At 42.1% G+C, this 16694-nt stretch overlaps 1 protein-coding gene across 5 annotated transcripts in view; it reads left to right on the top strand.

Moving 5' to 3' along the window:
* arhgef10l (Rho guanine nucleotide exchange factor 10 like) overlaps positions 1-16694 on the top strand; it is a 176432-nt gene that overhangs the window by 75140 nt on the left and 84598 nt on the right. For all 5 annotated transcript variants that reach the window (XM_023955302.1, XM_023955300.1, XM_023955301.1 and 2 more), the window contains one exon: positions 12344-12444. In XM_023955302.1, the coding sequence (XP_023811070.1) occupies positions 12344-12444 (101 nt within the window). The remainder of the gene's footprint in view (positions 1-12343; positions 12445-16694) is intronic.

Here is a 16694-nt window from a genome sequence, read left to right as displayed (position 1 = left end):
ATTCACTGTAGTCATTATGATTTCATGATACTCTTCTTGATACTTTCCACTTTAGTCAAACTGCACACAAATCAGTTGTCCAGTACAGTGAGATTAAATAAAGCATTTACCCGGGGATCAGAAACAGGGTTCTGGGTCAAGCCCAACTGCCACAGCTGATTTGGTGTCATGCTTTGCTCCGTCCTGATTGGATGGGTGTCCCACGCGTCACTAAAGACATCCAAACTGGCCTGAATGCGTGGTAGAAAAATGTAATGGCAGCAGAATACGTGATGTGACTGATATTGAGCAAGTCTTGGTCCTCAGGAGAGTGCAGGATGTTGTAATATAAACCAGTAACACTCACGAAGACATCACACCAGAAGAGCTCAATCCTGTATTTGGAAAAAAGCAAAAAGAAATATTATATTGTCAGATTTATTTTTAATACATCATTCACTTTTATGTATCAGGGCTCCAGACTAACTTTTTTCACTAGGAGCATAGTGGCCCCTAACTGAAAATTTTAGGGGCACAACCAGAAAATTTAGGGGCGCATACCGTAAATCAACATTCTAACCAAATCTACTAATTTCCACTGTATTACAAATAAATACTTTAATAATAGATGCAGAAATTACAATGTGCTGTTTCTAATTCAGTGTCATATTTTATTCTGCACTTTTGAAGATGCAACATGAAGGTAAACTGACATCACCATCGCTGTCACGACAGTACAACTAAGTAAAAATAGTAAAAAAAATACCATACATTTAGAATAAAAAAAAGTTTTTAGTAACAAGTGATTACCGTAGTAACCTTTCGTAATTTAGCAGTTTCAAACAAAACTTAAATGTATGTAAATATTAGAGGATGGAAATTCATGTTGGTGACACCAAATAGGTTCAGCCAAGATGCACAATAAGCGTGTTTGAGATCACCCAGATGGACGCAACGCTGCACAGATCACCTGGTGTGTGACGTATATTTTTGTTTTTGCTCCAACATCACCTGTCAATCAAAACAAAAATATCACGAGAAAGGGGTGAGAGCAAGACACCAATCAGAGCGAATGCAGCTGGAAATTTAGTATTGAACTGACTAAAAGCTGCCCTACAGACTACAAAACAATGCATTATGGGACATGCGTCCTGATGGGTTTTTTGTAGTTCACTGATCAATTAAAATAATTTAAAATACCAACTGATTAAAAAAAGGCTACATCCATTACAAAACATTAAAATAATTATAAAAGATGTAATATCACAGATCATACTTAGGGGGAGAGGCATATTAAAACGAAATTGAATGTTAAGGACAACTCCTAATTCCTGGTCTCTTTCAGTCTCGCTGCAGCTTCGATTTCATGCGAGTTTGAGAGCCCTGCTGTACACTCTGTCACTGGTACACTAGCTGCAGGTCGGAAGAACGAATCAATAGTTCGCTTGCTCATAGCTCAGACGCACATATCAGGTTGTGATGATATTTTTCTCCGTTTCCTTCCCACGGATGTTTACGTGCGCTCGATTATCTCTAGGCCCCGCCCCTCCACATATTTTAGCCACTTGCAGTGACTTTCCCTATTCTTCTCACACGCATTGGCCGCCTCAGGCATCACTCAATGAAACGCGAGTGTGTGCTCGCGTGTGCTCCAGTCTCATGAGTATTCGCGCGAGTGTGTGTGTCTGCCTGCGTGCGTGTGCGCTCGCGTCTCATTGATGATTTCATCTCTCATTTCATTGATCATTGATGTGCTCCTTTCATGTTTAATGTATAAAAAATACGGAGGGTGGGGGAGGCAAATTTACTGGTAGCACATGTGCGACTGGGTGTAAAATTCAGTCGCACACTCTCAAATTTTGGTCGCAAAATGCGACCAAATGGACGCAGTCTGGAGCCCTGTGTATATATTAAAGCTTCTAAAACTAGGTTCAACTCACCGTTGATTGTGTGTACACTTTTCCCACAATGAAGCCGTTTGTGTCAGTTGTACGTACTGTGAGCATTAACTCGGCTATGCCCACATTTTCTCCTCCGTGATCTCCTCTCACCCTGACAATAACATGAAAATCATGTCTCAAACACATAATTACAAATGCATCGCCAATACGGTACACATCAGTTTAAAATGTAATGTTCTTATGTATGATGCCAATAAGTAGAATTTCTAGGTTAAAAAAATTGCAGGAGTGGGTTACATGTATCACTGGGGAAAAAATGAGGTGAGAGAGACTGTTAAGGGGGGGTAAAATGTTGTTTATGAGGGGAAAGAGTTTTAGAGTTGCCTTTGTTTATGGAGAGGAGTCTAAAAAAAGTAATTTTATTTTTGTACAAATAACCAAGTACTTATACTGCCTGATATGTGAATAAAATATTTCTTTATGAATGACATGAATACCTCAGAGGAAAGCCATAAACGTTCACAGCGTCACTGAAGAAGGCCAAGTGGGTGTCTGCACAGTTGTTGTCTGCCATCTTCTCAGGTACAAGATCTATGGAATACAAGTACAAATACTTTCAACTGACAGATGTTTACAGCGGCAAAAATGCTAAATTCTCAATTGACAGGTAAAACAGTAATACAATAGGATGATAAAATATGAAATAGAATAGAAGGGTATTTAATAATCCCTGAGAAAATTTTTTTAAAATGGCCTCTTAAAAAAAACACAAACATACACGCATTACAAATAGAAATATCTCAAAATAAAAAGATTGATAAAAAAAGGTAAATAATTGGAAAATCAGTGGGTAAAATTAAAAGAAATTACTTGTAAGATGCCCTGCCAGAGAGTTGTATTGCCTGATGGCACGAGGAACAAAAGATTGTCACGCTGTCACGCTTCAGTAATTCCTAGAGAATAAATAAAAACACAACAAACATGGATTAGATCATTTAGCTGTCTGATCTTAAATTAGATAATTTTCAAATATATGAAAGGGGAATTTTTTAAAACACTCTTGCTATGATTACTTGAGCTTGTAGTAAAGAACACCTTTAAAAAAAATCAGAGACAAGACACTGATCACAGGAAGCCTGTGTGTAATACTTACAGTAACTTCTACTCTAATCACTGTTGACAGCTGGTTTCTCCCATCCCCCCATTCTGTGACTACTTATCGACTACAAAACAGCCTAAAAACATAATGTTTGGGATTCTTGTCATTACGTCATTGGAAGTAAAGATACGGGGAATTTAGTGGCTGTCACTCTGACACAATCTCACAGGGCTGGTCATCACAATGAATACGGGTTCTAACGTTAGAAACTTAATGAGGCTTCTTTCATTCAACAGTGGATTCATGTCTGTTATATTTAAAAAATGCCGTTTTCATGAATGTCATATGAATTAACTTTGTTGCACAGTCCACCCCGTCTTAAAGTCTGGGTTGTGAAAATGCTGTGTCTAACTTTAACCCGGATCGCGTTTACATAAAGGCAGCACACGGAACAGCTAACTAGTTAGCATAGCATAGCATCAGTGTTTAAACAAATCGCCGTCTCTAAATCAATACTTTTTATTAAACTTTCTTTGCTGCTATAAATCCGGCATGTTTTCCCCTTAGTTCCTTATGAATCATGTTAAAAACCTACAGATCATTGGCTATAGACGCTAGCTTGAACCGACACCGGCTTGAACTTCACTCACACTCACAGGCAGCCACAACTTGCACAGGCTAAGCAAAACAAAGCTAAGCTAATTTGCGGTGGGGGTACTCTGCAAACGACTCGGCTGCAGTGTTCATAAAGCATTCACACATGTCACTTGGCAAAGGAGAACGCTTCAACTTAGTATTCAATAACATTACAGGACGTACAACGAGGGAATGATCAAATAAATGCATTACTTACGGGCTGAGACTGTTCCCGTTCGGAAGACCTCTCCGCCATGTTTGCCGCCCGCGTCCTTTCAACTGCTGTGCTGAACAGCTCCCTCCCTCGTCACTTTGAAAGTGAGGAGTGTAAGGGGCCATTCGATTGGTTAAAAGCGAACCCGCCTGCTTTGCCAATGAGTTTGATTGACAGATTCACTAGCCAATGGTGAGATTAGTCGACCCGCTCCGTCAGATGAGTCTCAATATTCACCGTAGAAAAATCTCTCACACACACGGGGAGATTCACAAACGAGAACGGGATTTTGAATGCACATTCTGCAGTTTGAATGATCTGTGAGTTCACATCACATGTGTAACTAAAAATCACGTTTGTGAAGCACCTACTGTGTATTTCTGATACATTTATTGTGAATTCCTAAAATGTTTTCGTGAAACACAGTGTGCACATTTGTGAGAAACACTTATTGTGCATTTGTAAAACATTTAGTGTGCATGTGTGAAACACAATCTGTGTGTTTGTGAAACACAGGGTGTGTATTTCCGAATTTATTTTTCACGTTTGCATAAAATGACATTTGTGAATCGGAGCGTGTGCATTTGTAAAACCGGTTGTGTGCATTTCTGATTATTGAGACTGAATTAACTCCATAAGATGTAGATGCAGGCGATTATTGACAAGCAATCTGCATTAATGCATTCATTTATTTGGAGATTCTGGACCTTCAGCTCTTATTAGACGAGTAGAATCAGGAAGCCGATGAATAAATGTTCCCAATCTGCTATCAGTTCCTGCCAGCTGGAACTTTAGCTGCCGTGCATATTTCAGCACCGCGGACAGCGCTCGCCTGCCTCATAATGGCCTCCCAGTGTGCACCTCTCCAGTTGTAACATCACTAACATCCTAATGAAATAGGGATGTGAATGGCACTCCATCTCTGCTCCAGCACGCCGCTGCTCTGCTATTTTCAGCCTTTTTGTTCAGGAAAAGACGTTTTTTTGGTGTTTTTTCTGTTTCTGCCGGCACACCTGCGCGTGACCGACATGAACTGCAGGTTTCATCCGAGTTGAAGTGGCGTCCGTGCTAAACACCAGTACAGGAAAGTGCTTTGATGCGTGATTTTGTCAAACAAATTTAGGAAAATTATGTTTGAGGTGTAGCTTTTTTTTAATCCAACTTCTAAGTATTTTGTGAATTTATGATTTGTGCTTTTATTTAGTCTGTCAAGATCCTGGCAGCTGAAAAGACCTCACAGCTGGGGTTTAATGTTGTAATGCTCTTGCTAATGATAATTAAGGTGCATCTGACATCCTCTCAGTTCCAGTGGAAGCATAAAGCTTCCAGAAATATAGATGTTTGTTTTAACGGAGAGACACACCTTTCACCAACCTACCTCGGGTAAACCATCATAAAGCATCTTCTCCCTGCACTCTTTTCCTCTAAAGTGATTGCGGGTCGAAGGTCACAGATTCTTCTGTCGCTGTGCACGGATGTGTTGGTGCAGAAACGAGGACAGCTTTAAGCCGAGCGTCAGAGGAGTCTGGGTAAATAACGCAGGACAGCTACCTGCAGGGATCACTCTGGATGCATTCGCCATGTCTGTCACGTACTGCAGCCAAACGCCCAGGAATATTGGCCATCTTTACAATCAACAGCATACCGAATTACCAAAGCACTGCCTCCTGGTTTTATTAAAGTTTTGAAGGTTTTTGAAGGATGACAAGAGCTGTACAGGGCAACTACCTGTACTACTTTTATTACTTTAGTACTTTTATTCTTTTTAATTCTAATATGTTATGTTTTTATGCCTATTATTTACTTTTTAAATGTTTAATTTATTGTGTATTTTTGAAGCTATCTGTCTGTCTGTCTGTCTGTCCCTCTCTCCCTCTGGAGATTTCCCATGAAATGATTCCACCCAAATCTTGGTACATACAGCTTTTAGTAAACGCTGTTTGTTCCTGGTGTGTTTGTCTTTGTCTCCACTGCAGAAGCAGTCAGACGAATGAACCACAGTTTAGTTTGAGCTGCTCTTCCTGTTCATTGTGTGGCTCAGTCTCAGTCCACAGCCTGCAGCCTCACTTGACGGATGCTGCATGAATGCATGAGCTGGATGTTGTCTTCAGAACCTCACACCTGTTCTTTTTGGACCTGACGCGTCCATGAGCTGCTGAGGTTGCGGTTCTGGGAAACGCACACAGAGAGACATCCGTTCTCCTCAGTACGGCCTCACAGGCTGCGGTCCGCATGTCCCCCGTCCAAACATTCTGTCTCCATGAAGGTTACATCTTCTTCTGGTAATGATTTCTAGTCCAACCCTTATCTCATCTTTCTGTTTGCAGAGCTAACTCTGTCTGAGTGCTCGATCCTCCACAGGGGTGGGGGGTGAACGGAGGGAAGGTTGCGTGATAGGCTGCCACTCAGCACTCACTCCTACATCTGTCCCGTCCTTGTGCATTAGTGTCACATGTACGCTCTGGTGCTGACCCGGTCCCATAAATCCATGGGGCCCGGCTCCCTCCCTCCTCCCCCTCCCCTTATCTACCATCTCCCCTCACGGCAGCGTTCGTGCTGGTTCTCCGTTCTGGCAGTGCAGCACGCCTGCATTGCGGCTGTCAATCACAGCGCGGGGAGGGCGCAGCGGCGTCGGCTGCATCCAGCTTAGCGTGTTTGATTTTGTGCGGAGCATGAAAGAGCCTGCGAAGTGAGGGGTTGTATTCCCGTCACACGCTGCCTCTCCACCTGTCTTCAGGAAGCTGCCAAAGCCGTGAAGGCGATGGATAACACCTCTTTGTCAAAGTTCCTCTCTTTAGCGCGTCCAGGAAGTTTGACATCTCACTTCATTGTGTTCCTGTCTTCCATCTCCTGTAAGCCCCTCCCTTCCCGTTTGTCCCCCGTGATTTAAAAAAGAAAACATCTTCTGCAAATAGAAGCAGATTTTGACGTCTCACCTCTCAACAGCCTTTCTAAGGTGTCTTGAGTGATGGGCGTGTCCGAGACCTTCCTCCTCTGCCCCCTTTCAGACCCTCGTGGTGCGTTCTCCACGCTCCGCCTGGGAAACGCCTCCAAGAGTCCGTGTAACCGAGAGCGGGCCATTATTTCTGAGAGCTCCTCCGTCCTGAAGAACAACAACTCATCCTCGGCTGGACGGCTCACTTTTGCTTCCAGCGTGAAGCTCTGATGAATGTGGACAACACAAGGCCTCCTCCAGCGGACGCACGGCGGCTGAGTAATAGTCAGCTCAGAGCTGCTGGACGCACTTCAGCCCGCTCAGCATTATTAATACAAACTGTTTTCCTTCAGTGGGGGTGGGGGGTGGGGTGTTAAATGCTCTCAAGCTGAAAAATGGTGTACTAAGTGGATCCTCATGGAGACTGAATCTAATTAGAGGGGGCTCTGTTCAGGTTGCAGGGTCAAAATTTCCTGCCATGTGGGCGTGGCCAAGGTCGACTCTTCTTTGGCCCGCCCCCCCTGTGCTGTCCCGTGCTTCTGAGCGACTTTGGAGACGTGCATGTTTGGATTTCAGACGCCACGAAGGCGGAACGTTCCTGAAGCTCGGATCTGCTGTTTTTAATTGGACAGTCGCCGTGGGATGGGTGGGGTCAAATCAGGAAAACCAAATCATACATTTGAAAAAAAAAAAACTTTTTTTTAATTTGATGAAATACTGAAATACTGAAAGGAAACACATAAAAATGTTTTTTTTAATTTATTTTATAGCAGCTGCGGTTTATTTTCCTTCATCTAACGAGGTAAATTGGTTGAATGTAAAGAGAAAGAAAAGCATAGGCATCATTTATGTCAGCTGTTATGCTGCAGATCTTCAGAAGTGAGAGATTACTCTGAGTTCAAAACAAAATCAGCTTCAAGTGACTGAAAAATGATTTTAAATTTGAAAAATAAACACTGGAATGTAAAATTAATGCCAAAATAAGAAATAAAAAAAATAAAAAACTGAAATTTGATGAAAAACTATAAACCTAGGACTGTTACCTAGTGAGAAAAAATCGAATCGACTGCTGTTTCGTATTTATAGTTTTTTCAATCCTAAATTTAACATTTCAATTCAGACTTTTCGTCTGGCTACCGGGACATGATTGACATGGTCCTTCGGTCTGTCCGTCCATCCATTGTTTATTCCCGCCATATCCCTTTCGGGGTCACTGGGTTGCTGGAGCCTATCCTAGCTACTGTTGGTTGAAGGGGGACAGCCCTGGACAGGTCCCCAGTCTGTCGCAGTGACACAACCACACACTCACGCAGGGAACAGGTTTAAATAGCCGCCATTCCTCTGTAACCAGTGGGAGGGGCTTGTAGGAGCAGGGGACACAGTGACTGAAAAGAAAGCAGTCAATTCTGACATCTCGGGATTCTCTTATTTTCTTAAAATGTAATTTTGTTTTTCTATTACAGACTTTTCCCACGAGAAAAAGCCCACAAAGCAACCAAAGCTTTGCTTATAGCTGCATATTTTTTGATAAAGAACAAGGGAGCCAGTTAGGCCTCCATGTAGGCCTCCCACCAGTAAATGATCCGACCAATCACAGAGACTATTGAGAAAACTATTGAGCTGAAAACGTTGCACAAAATGTTTCTTTCATTAAGTGTTCAAAAACTCAAAAACTTGTTCAGACGAGAAGATTTATGTTATGATTTTTTATAAATGTTAGCAGTGATACGCCTGTGTTCCTCTTGACTTTCAAATGTTTGAGCAGAAAAACAGAAATAAACCAACTTTTCATGTTTATTTGTGTTTTTCTTCTTTTTCATGTTGTTTGAATAAATACCACAGCAATCAATTCATAGTGTTAAAATAACTACTGCTGATTATTATCATCACTATTACTATGCTAGTCTGTGGTTTTGTTGTGCGGGAATAGTGCAGTAAACAAGTCCTGTGTGGCCCTTCATGCTACTCAGACCCCATAAAATAGGCCTCATCCTCAGAAAGGTCAGTGACCCCTGCTTATGGGAACCACTGAACCTGTGAAACATGTTTTTAAATTGTTTTTCAAATGTAAAATCTGTTTTTTCCTGCTGATCTGCAGGCTCTGGACTGTCAGGACAAGAATCATTTTCATGCCAGCTGAATTTTTCTTTTTTTAAAGAAAAAAGCTTTTTAGTTGCTTCTGAATGCTGATAGAATAAGTGTTTCTGTGAAAAATATCCAAACCTTCAGGTGTTTCCAGGTAGCTTCCTCTTAAGCGATGCTGGTTTCATAAAAGTAGCTTCAAGAGGTCTCAGCTTTAACAAAGTCACACAGAGCTTTTATCCGTCTCCCTGCTGCCTCCATCTTCCTCTTGCAGTCTTTGACTTATTTAACCACACTTTTCCATCTCATGCAAAGAAATAAAATGACTTTTCTAATGAAAGTGGAGCTTTGTGAACACGTTTGTGAAGGAGTTAGGAGACTTGAAAGTTTCAGTTTGGAGAAGAATTTCGATCCAAGAACAGCTTCATGCGGACGTTCAAAATTCTTTTTAATCGGGAAAAAACACTGAAACATTAATCGTGTCTGTTCAGAGAAGATCCTAAAAAAACGTGTGGCTCTTTGAGAAACATTTGATGCTTTAAATATTGGATTATGGTTTGGTTTGGTCATGGTTTGGGTTTGGTTATGGTTAGGGTTTGGTTGGGTTTGGTTTTATTTGGGTTTGGTTTGGTTATAGTTAGGGTTTGGTTTAGTTTGGGTTATGTTTGGTTTGGTTATAGTTAGGGTATGGTTTGGGTTTGGTTATGGTTATGCTTTGGTTATAGTTAGGGTTTGGTTTAGTTTGGGTTATGTTTGGTTTGGTTATAGTTAGGGTTTGGTTTGGGTTCGGTTATGGTTATGCTTTGGTTATAGTTAGGGTTATGATTTGGTTTGGTCATGGTTATGGTTTGGTTGGGTTTGGTTTTATTTGGGTTTGGTTTGGTTATAGTTAGGGTTTGGTTTAGTTTGGGTTATGTTTGGTTTGGTTATAGTTAGGGTTTGGTTTGGGTTTGGTTATGGTTATGCTTTGGTTATAGTTAGGGTTATGATTTGGTTTGGTCATGGTTATGGTTTGGTTTGGTTTAGTTTGGGTTATGTTTGGTTTGGTCATGGTTTGGGTTTGGTTTGGTTTGGTTTAGTTTGGGTTATGTTTGGTTTGGTTTGGTCATGGTTTGGGTTTGGTTGGGTTCGGTTCTATTTGGGTTTTGTTATAGTTAGGGTTTGGTTTGGTTATAGTTAGGGTTATGGTTTGGTTGGGTTTGGTTTAGTTTGGGTTATGTTTCGTTTGGTTATAGTTAGGGTTTGGTTTAGGTTTCGTTATGGTTTGGTTATATTTAGGGAATGGTTTGGGTTTGGTTATGGTTAGGGTTTGGTTATAGTTAGGGTTATGATTTGGTTTGGTCATGGTTTGGGTTTGGTTATGGTTAGGGTTTGGCTGGGTTCGGTTTTATTTGGGTTTGGTATGGTTATAGTTAAGGTTTGGTTAGGTTGTAGTTAGGGTTATGGTTTGGTTTGGTTTGGTTGGGTTTGGTTTAGTTTGGGTTATGTTTGGTTTGGTTATAGTTAGGGTTTTGGCTTGGTTTGGTCATGGTTAGGGTTTGGGTTTGGTTATGGTTAGGATTTGGTTATTGTTAGGGTTTGGTTGGGTTTGTTTCTATTTGGGTTTGGTTTGGTTTGGTTATAGTTAGGGTTTGGTTTGGTTATAATTAGGGTTTGGTTAGGGTTTGGTTTGGTTAAGGTTTGGTTATAGTTAGGGTTTGGTTTTGGTTTGGTTATGGTTAGGGTTTGGTTATAGTTGGGGTTATGATTTGATTTGGTTTGGTCATGGTTAGGGTTTGTGTTTTGGTTTGTGATTGGTTATGGTTTGGTTTGGGTTTGGTTATGGTTAGGGTTTGGTTTGGTTAGGGTTTGGTTTGGTTAAGGTTTGGTTATGGTTAGGGTTTGGTTTGGGTTTGGTTATGGTTAGGGTTTTGTTATAGTTAGGGTTATGATTTGGTTTGGTTTGGTCATGGTCAGGGGTTTGTGTTTTGGTTTGTGTTTGGTTATGGTTAGGGTTTGGTTTGGGTTTGGTTATAGTTAGGGTTTGGTTAGGGTTAGGGTTATGATTTGGTTTGGTTTGGGCATGGTTATGGTTTGGTTTGGTTTAGTTTGGGTTATGTTGGTTTGGGTTTTTCATGGTTTGGGTTTGATTATGGTTATGGTTAGGGGTTTGGTTGGGTTCGTTTCTATTTGGGTTTGGTTTGGTTATAGTTAAGGTTATGGTTTGGTTGGGTTTGGTTTAGTTTGGGTTATGTTTGGTTTGGTTATAGTTAGGGTTTGGTCTGGTTATAGTTAGGGTTATGGTTTGGTTGGGTTTGGTTTAGTTTGGGTTATGTTTGGTTTGGTTAGGGTTAGGGTTAGGGTTTGGTTATAGTTAGGGTTATGATTTGGTTTGGTTATTAAGGTTTGGTTCTATTTGTGTTTGGTTTGGTTTGGTTATAGTTAGGGTTTGGTTTGGGTTTGGTTAGGGTTAGGGTTTGGTTATAGTTAGGGTTATGATTTGGTTTGGTTTGGTCATGGTTAGGGTTTGGGTTTGGTTTAATTTGGGTTTGGTTTGGTTTGGTCATGGTTAGGTTTTGGTTTGGTTATGGTTAGGGTTTGGTTATAAATATCCAGAACTTGGACTGGATCAGGTTGAAACACAATTATAATGAAGGAGACTTTAAAGACAGAACAGAACTGTGAGGCTGGTGGTAAAAAAACAGAAGAGCTGACGTCTTTGCTGCTGATTTAGGGTCAAAAATGAACATTTTAGCTTTAATAAACATCTGATGTTCAACATATAGACAATCCCATATGTCAATCTATGTTCTTAATAGACATTATTTGTGTTAAATATGCTTAGGTTAATGTCATCACAACGCGAAAACATTTGTGTTGCAAACGCAAATATATTTTTTGAAGGCAAAAATTTTTTTTGAAGAAAAGTTTTTGAAAGCAAAAATAAAAAAATTAAAGCAAAAAAAAGCAAATATTTAATATTTTCATTTGAAACTTAGAAAGTTTTGGATGCATTGTGTTGGCATTAATATGACTTCATAGGATTCAACTAACAAATAAAAAAAAAAACACGAACTACCCCCCAACAGAAACATCTGCAGCGTCCGGCGTCCGTCTGGTTCTCTAACTAAATTCTGCAGGTTAGGAGTGATGAGTGAAAAGGCTGCAGGAGGCGCAGGGCCACCTGGAGGACTAGGTTGATGCTTCAGAAATGTTTCCTTTCTCCTTCTTTCCACCACAACTCTGTGACTTGAGTTTTTTCATTCTGTGTTTTTGGGTTACAGAGCTAAAGTTTCCTTTGTGGGAGTTCCTGCTCCGCCCTAACTTTAGTCTTTTCTCTGTTGCTCACACATTCTGTCATCGTTTTTTACAGTTGTTTTAGTGTTTTTTTCTGCATTTTTGTAACGTCTCCGTCCTTAAAAGCCGAGTGTGGAGCTTCATTCACTCCTGTAGTGTGTTGTTGTTTTCAGCAGAACTCTAAAGTGAGTCTGTGCTTACATGTCCACGTCTCACCGTAGGTCGGGACGTCCCGTCAGCTTCATGGTGGTCTTCAACACTCCCAACCCCCTCAGTAAGATCTCCTGGGTCAACCGGCTGCATTTGGCCAAGATTGCACTGCGTAAGCATGAACAGCATCACCACAAACACACATACACACACACACACAGAGGATTACCGTGCAGTTTCTTTACAAACACAATGATGTAATGCAGTGAAATGCAAAAGCAATGTTCCAGTCCGGCTTTGGCTCACGCTGAAGCTGCTCGCTGGGTTCTGGCTCGGTCTGATGTAGGTTCTGAAAAGGTTTGGTTTGTCAGTGAGCGTCTGTGTTTTTACATTCAATTTCTGTTGATGAATCCCTGCCAACGGGGTCAACTAGGGGTCAAACGTGGTGCATGAGGGGCCACGGACATTTCCAGAAAATACACTTCATGTGTTGGACCGTAACAGCAAGTTCGCCTGGGAAGGGGGTCGACCTGCAGCGTATACGTCCACCCGGACATGTATTTTCTCAGCTGGAAGCAGAGCAGCGCTGTGATTTATTTATTTTGTTTACCGCCACGAACTCTGTCCTCCAACTTTTGCCGAGCCGTTCCTGACCGTGTCAGCAGGTCTCCTCCTCGTCTTCATCGGTTTCATCAGTAATCCATCAGCAGCAGCGGAGGAGACTACATCAGGGAGGCCTCTGGGCTACGTTCAAATGCATATTCCAGCCGCTCATCACTTCCCGTCTGGACTGCAGCCCTGAGCGCTTTTCCGTGTCACGCAGGCTTTATGTTTGTGCTGCATACGGCACCCCCCCCCCCTGTACACGATGCTTTTGTGCAGCTAAAACCCCATTAGGTATGCGGTGAGAGTCTGACGAAGGCTTCAGCGGGACTGCAGTCCCTGCTTTCTTCACTTCAGTGAGCAGCAGCTCAGAAACACCAAACAATCTACAAGAAGCAGATGATTTACGATGAAATGAAAGGTCTCGCTCAGAGGACGGGTCCTGGAATATTTGTTTCATTTATTTCCCAAGAACCATCAGAATATAGACGGGTTTGATAACAAAAAAGTCCTGAATCGGTTAAGCTTGAGTCACAAGCACCGCTACCGGGGGGTGGGGGGTGGGGGGTCATTCAGTTCCCTTGAGGCGAGTTCGACCACCTTAAGGGATGTCATAGAAATGGAACGTTCCACTGTCGCACGTGTGGTAAGTGCATTGTTAAGTTATAAAAACGGATGATGTACAGGTGATGATGTCATCCAATGTCCGTACTCTAGACTGAGTGACCCCGCCCCCCTGGCGTTCCAAACAGGAAGTACCCGCTGGACCAAAGAAGCCAAAATCCCAAAGACGTCTATAGAGACAGAAGCAGCTGTTCCTCAGTTATTCTATTGGTCAGAAAAAAACATTCTCCATCTGATTCTTTTTACGTTTTTGATAATCCTTATTTTTTCATGATATTTCTTTCTTTATTGCAAGTTCTTAATGTAATAAACTCGATAAAAATAACCTCTAGCGTTCATGCTTTCATGCCGTGAGTCAGGTGAGCCACAGGAAGTAGGGTGGAGCTGTTTGCTACCTGCAGAAAGTCTGTCTCTACCTGAAGGGGCAGTTGGGACTAAGGCTCCAGAATAACTTTTTTCACTAGGAGCACTGTGGCCCCTAAACGAAAATTTTAGGGGCACAACCAGAAAATTTAACATGCTAACCAAATCTACTAATTCCACTGTATTACTAATAATATGCAACAAGGTAAACTGACAGCACCATCGCTGTCATGACAGTACAAATAGTAAAAAAAATACCATACATTCAGAATGAAAAAAAAGTGCTTAGTAAGAGAAAAGCTCCAAAACTGATTGAAATTTATGTTGGTGACACCAAATTAGTGCAGCCAAGATGCACAATAAGCGTGTTCTAGATCACCCAGGTGGAGGAAACGCTGAGCAGATCACCTGGTGTGTGACGTATCTTTTTGCTCCAACATCACCTGTCAATCATCACAAAAACATCACGAGAAAGGGGCGGGAGCAAGGACCCAACCTAAGCTAACACAGCTGGAAATTCATGTGCTGACTGAAAAGCGGCCCTAATGACTACAAAACAATGCATTATGGGACATGTGTTCTGATGGGTTTTTGTAGTTGAGTGATCAATTAAAATAGTTTAACATACGAATTGATTGAAAAAAGGCTGCATACATTAAAAAACATTCAAATCAATATAAAATATATAATAACACAGATCATACTAAGGGGAAGAGGCATATTAAAACTAAATTGAATGTTAAGGACAACTCCAACTTCCTGTTCTCACTCAGTCTCGCTGCAGATTCGCCCCCCCGACAATGAAAAGGTGTACACTAGCCGCAGGTCGGAAGAACGAATCAATAGTTCACTTGCTCATAGCTCAGACGCACATATCAGGTTGTGATGATATTACCACAGATGTTTACGCGCGCTCAATTATCTCTAGGCCCCTCCCCCGAGTGTGTGCTCTGGTCTCATGAGTATGTGTGCGAGTGTGTGTGGGTTTGCGTGCGTGTGCGCTCGCGTCTCATTGATCATTTCATTGATCATTGACGTTCCCCTTCCACATTTTATGTATAAAAAAATACGTAGGGTGGGGGAGGCAAATTTACTGGTAGCACATGTGCGACTGGATGTAAAATTCAGTCGCACACTCTCAGATTTGGGTCGCAAAATGCGACCATTTGGTCGCAGTCTGGAGCCCTGAGTTGGGACTAAGGCTCCAGAATGTTGTGACAAAAATCTTCCTCAGCTGTTTCTCTTAATGTGGGACTTCAGCCACAGTTTAAGCCGTAGATGTTGACATTTGATCTGACTTGACGTCATTCTTTTACTCAAACAGAAATAGTTAAAGCCTCCAGTCTTTCTGTAGAACAGGCTGTGACTACAACAGGACACAACAGGAGTTCAGACGTCTCCGAGTGACATCACAGAGATTCCCTCCACATCTCCACCCTCTGGTTGGACGGATCATGTCCAGGTCACTGAGACGGGTTTTCTGGAGTCGCACCTCCCTCTTTTTCCCACCGTTACTCCCTGAAATAACACAAAAGCCCCTCCACGATGGTATTTACTCCTTGCCTGAACTCCTCTGCTGCCTCTCCCGGCGCAGGTGCAGAAACAGATGCACGGCGTGCGTGCATGCGCGTCAACCCTGCAGCGGCGTTTGCCGTATGTCGTTAGTGTCGGAGTGACATCGAAGACGTCAGTGTGAGAGCAGAGGACGCTCCAGCGGAGCGAAGGATCTGCATCCATTCCTCACAGCGCACTCCTTTATCAACAGCACGGCAGGCGCACTGACGAGGACGCCGGCACAGTCGATGCATGCACACACACACACACCCCAAACAACAAAACTGGGGCTGCCGTGTGGACAGAAACACATCAAGTTCATGACACTATCTGAGGCTGCTACCTCGACGGCGACGACTGCAGAGTTTGTTCTCAAATTAAATTTAGACGCAAAACACGAAGAACTAAGAGAGAAGAGTCAGCAATTCTTGATCTAAATGAACTAAATTAACACAATTTATTCAAAACGTACTCAGCTAAATAAAAGGTAAATAACCTGCTCTCTTAAGACAGTACAACGATGCGACTACTGCTCTTTGTCATTAAAGTTTTGCTTGTAGATTTTGTACTGACAGGAATAAGGAGAGAAACTTCTAATCCGGATCTTAGTCTGACCTTTTGACCCTATGGTCACATGTGAAGCTCTAAGCCTTTGGACTTTGACTTAAAACGGCTTCTCAGATACAAGTTTGGCTTTGTTCTAATTTACAGCCACATCACCAAAGTAGACTGTGCTTCCCTCTTTGTCAGCATGACGAGCAGCTGAAGTTCAAGGTGCCGGAGAGAAAGCAATAAGAGGGAGGCGGAGGCGCAGGGGAAATCCAACCGCTTCAGAGCGAGGATGCCTTCTACAGAAACGCCCGCAGTCAAGTCCTAAAGCAATCAAGTGATTTTTCTATATCAAGTTCACGATACCCATGTGAACTGTGGAAACTTCAGAGAGAATAAATCCTGCTGCAGCTCCTCTCTGCTGTCAGTGATTGACACTGTTTTCACTCTGAAGATGCTACAATCCACTTTTCGACACGGATCAATAGTTTAAAGAGACAAATCCACAAACACTATTTTGCATTTGATGACAAAATGGGACCAGAATTAGTTTCTGATCAGCAAATCCCGGATCTTTCCCGTTGTCGCCTCCATCTCTATTTAGTTTGATCGAATCTGTTTGTTTGCTGCTGGAATAGTGAAATCATGCCACAAAACATAAAGACGACTTTGCAGACATGAATGGAGCGGGCATCAAACCAGTCCTCCCTATAACCCCAGACAAATGTT

The sequence above is a fragment of the Oryzias latipes genome, chromosome 5 (assembly GCF_002234675.1).
Source record: "Oryzias latipes chromosome 5, ASM223467v1".
NCBI classification, from domain to species: domain Eukaryota; kingdom Metazoa; phylum Chordata; class Actinopteri; order Beloniformes; family Adrianichthyidae; genus Oryzias; species Oryzias latipes.
The sequence above is the reverse complement of the archived record's forward strand: the minus strand, read 5'-3'. Positions and strand labels throughout refer to the sequence as shown.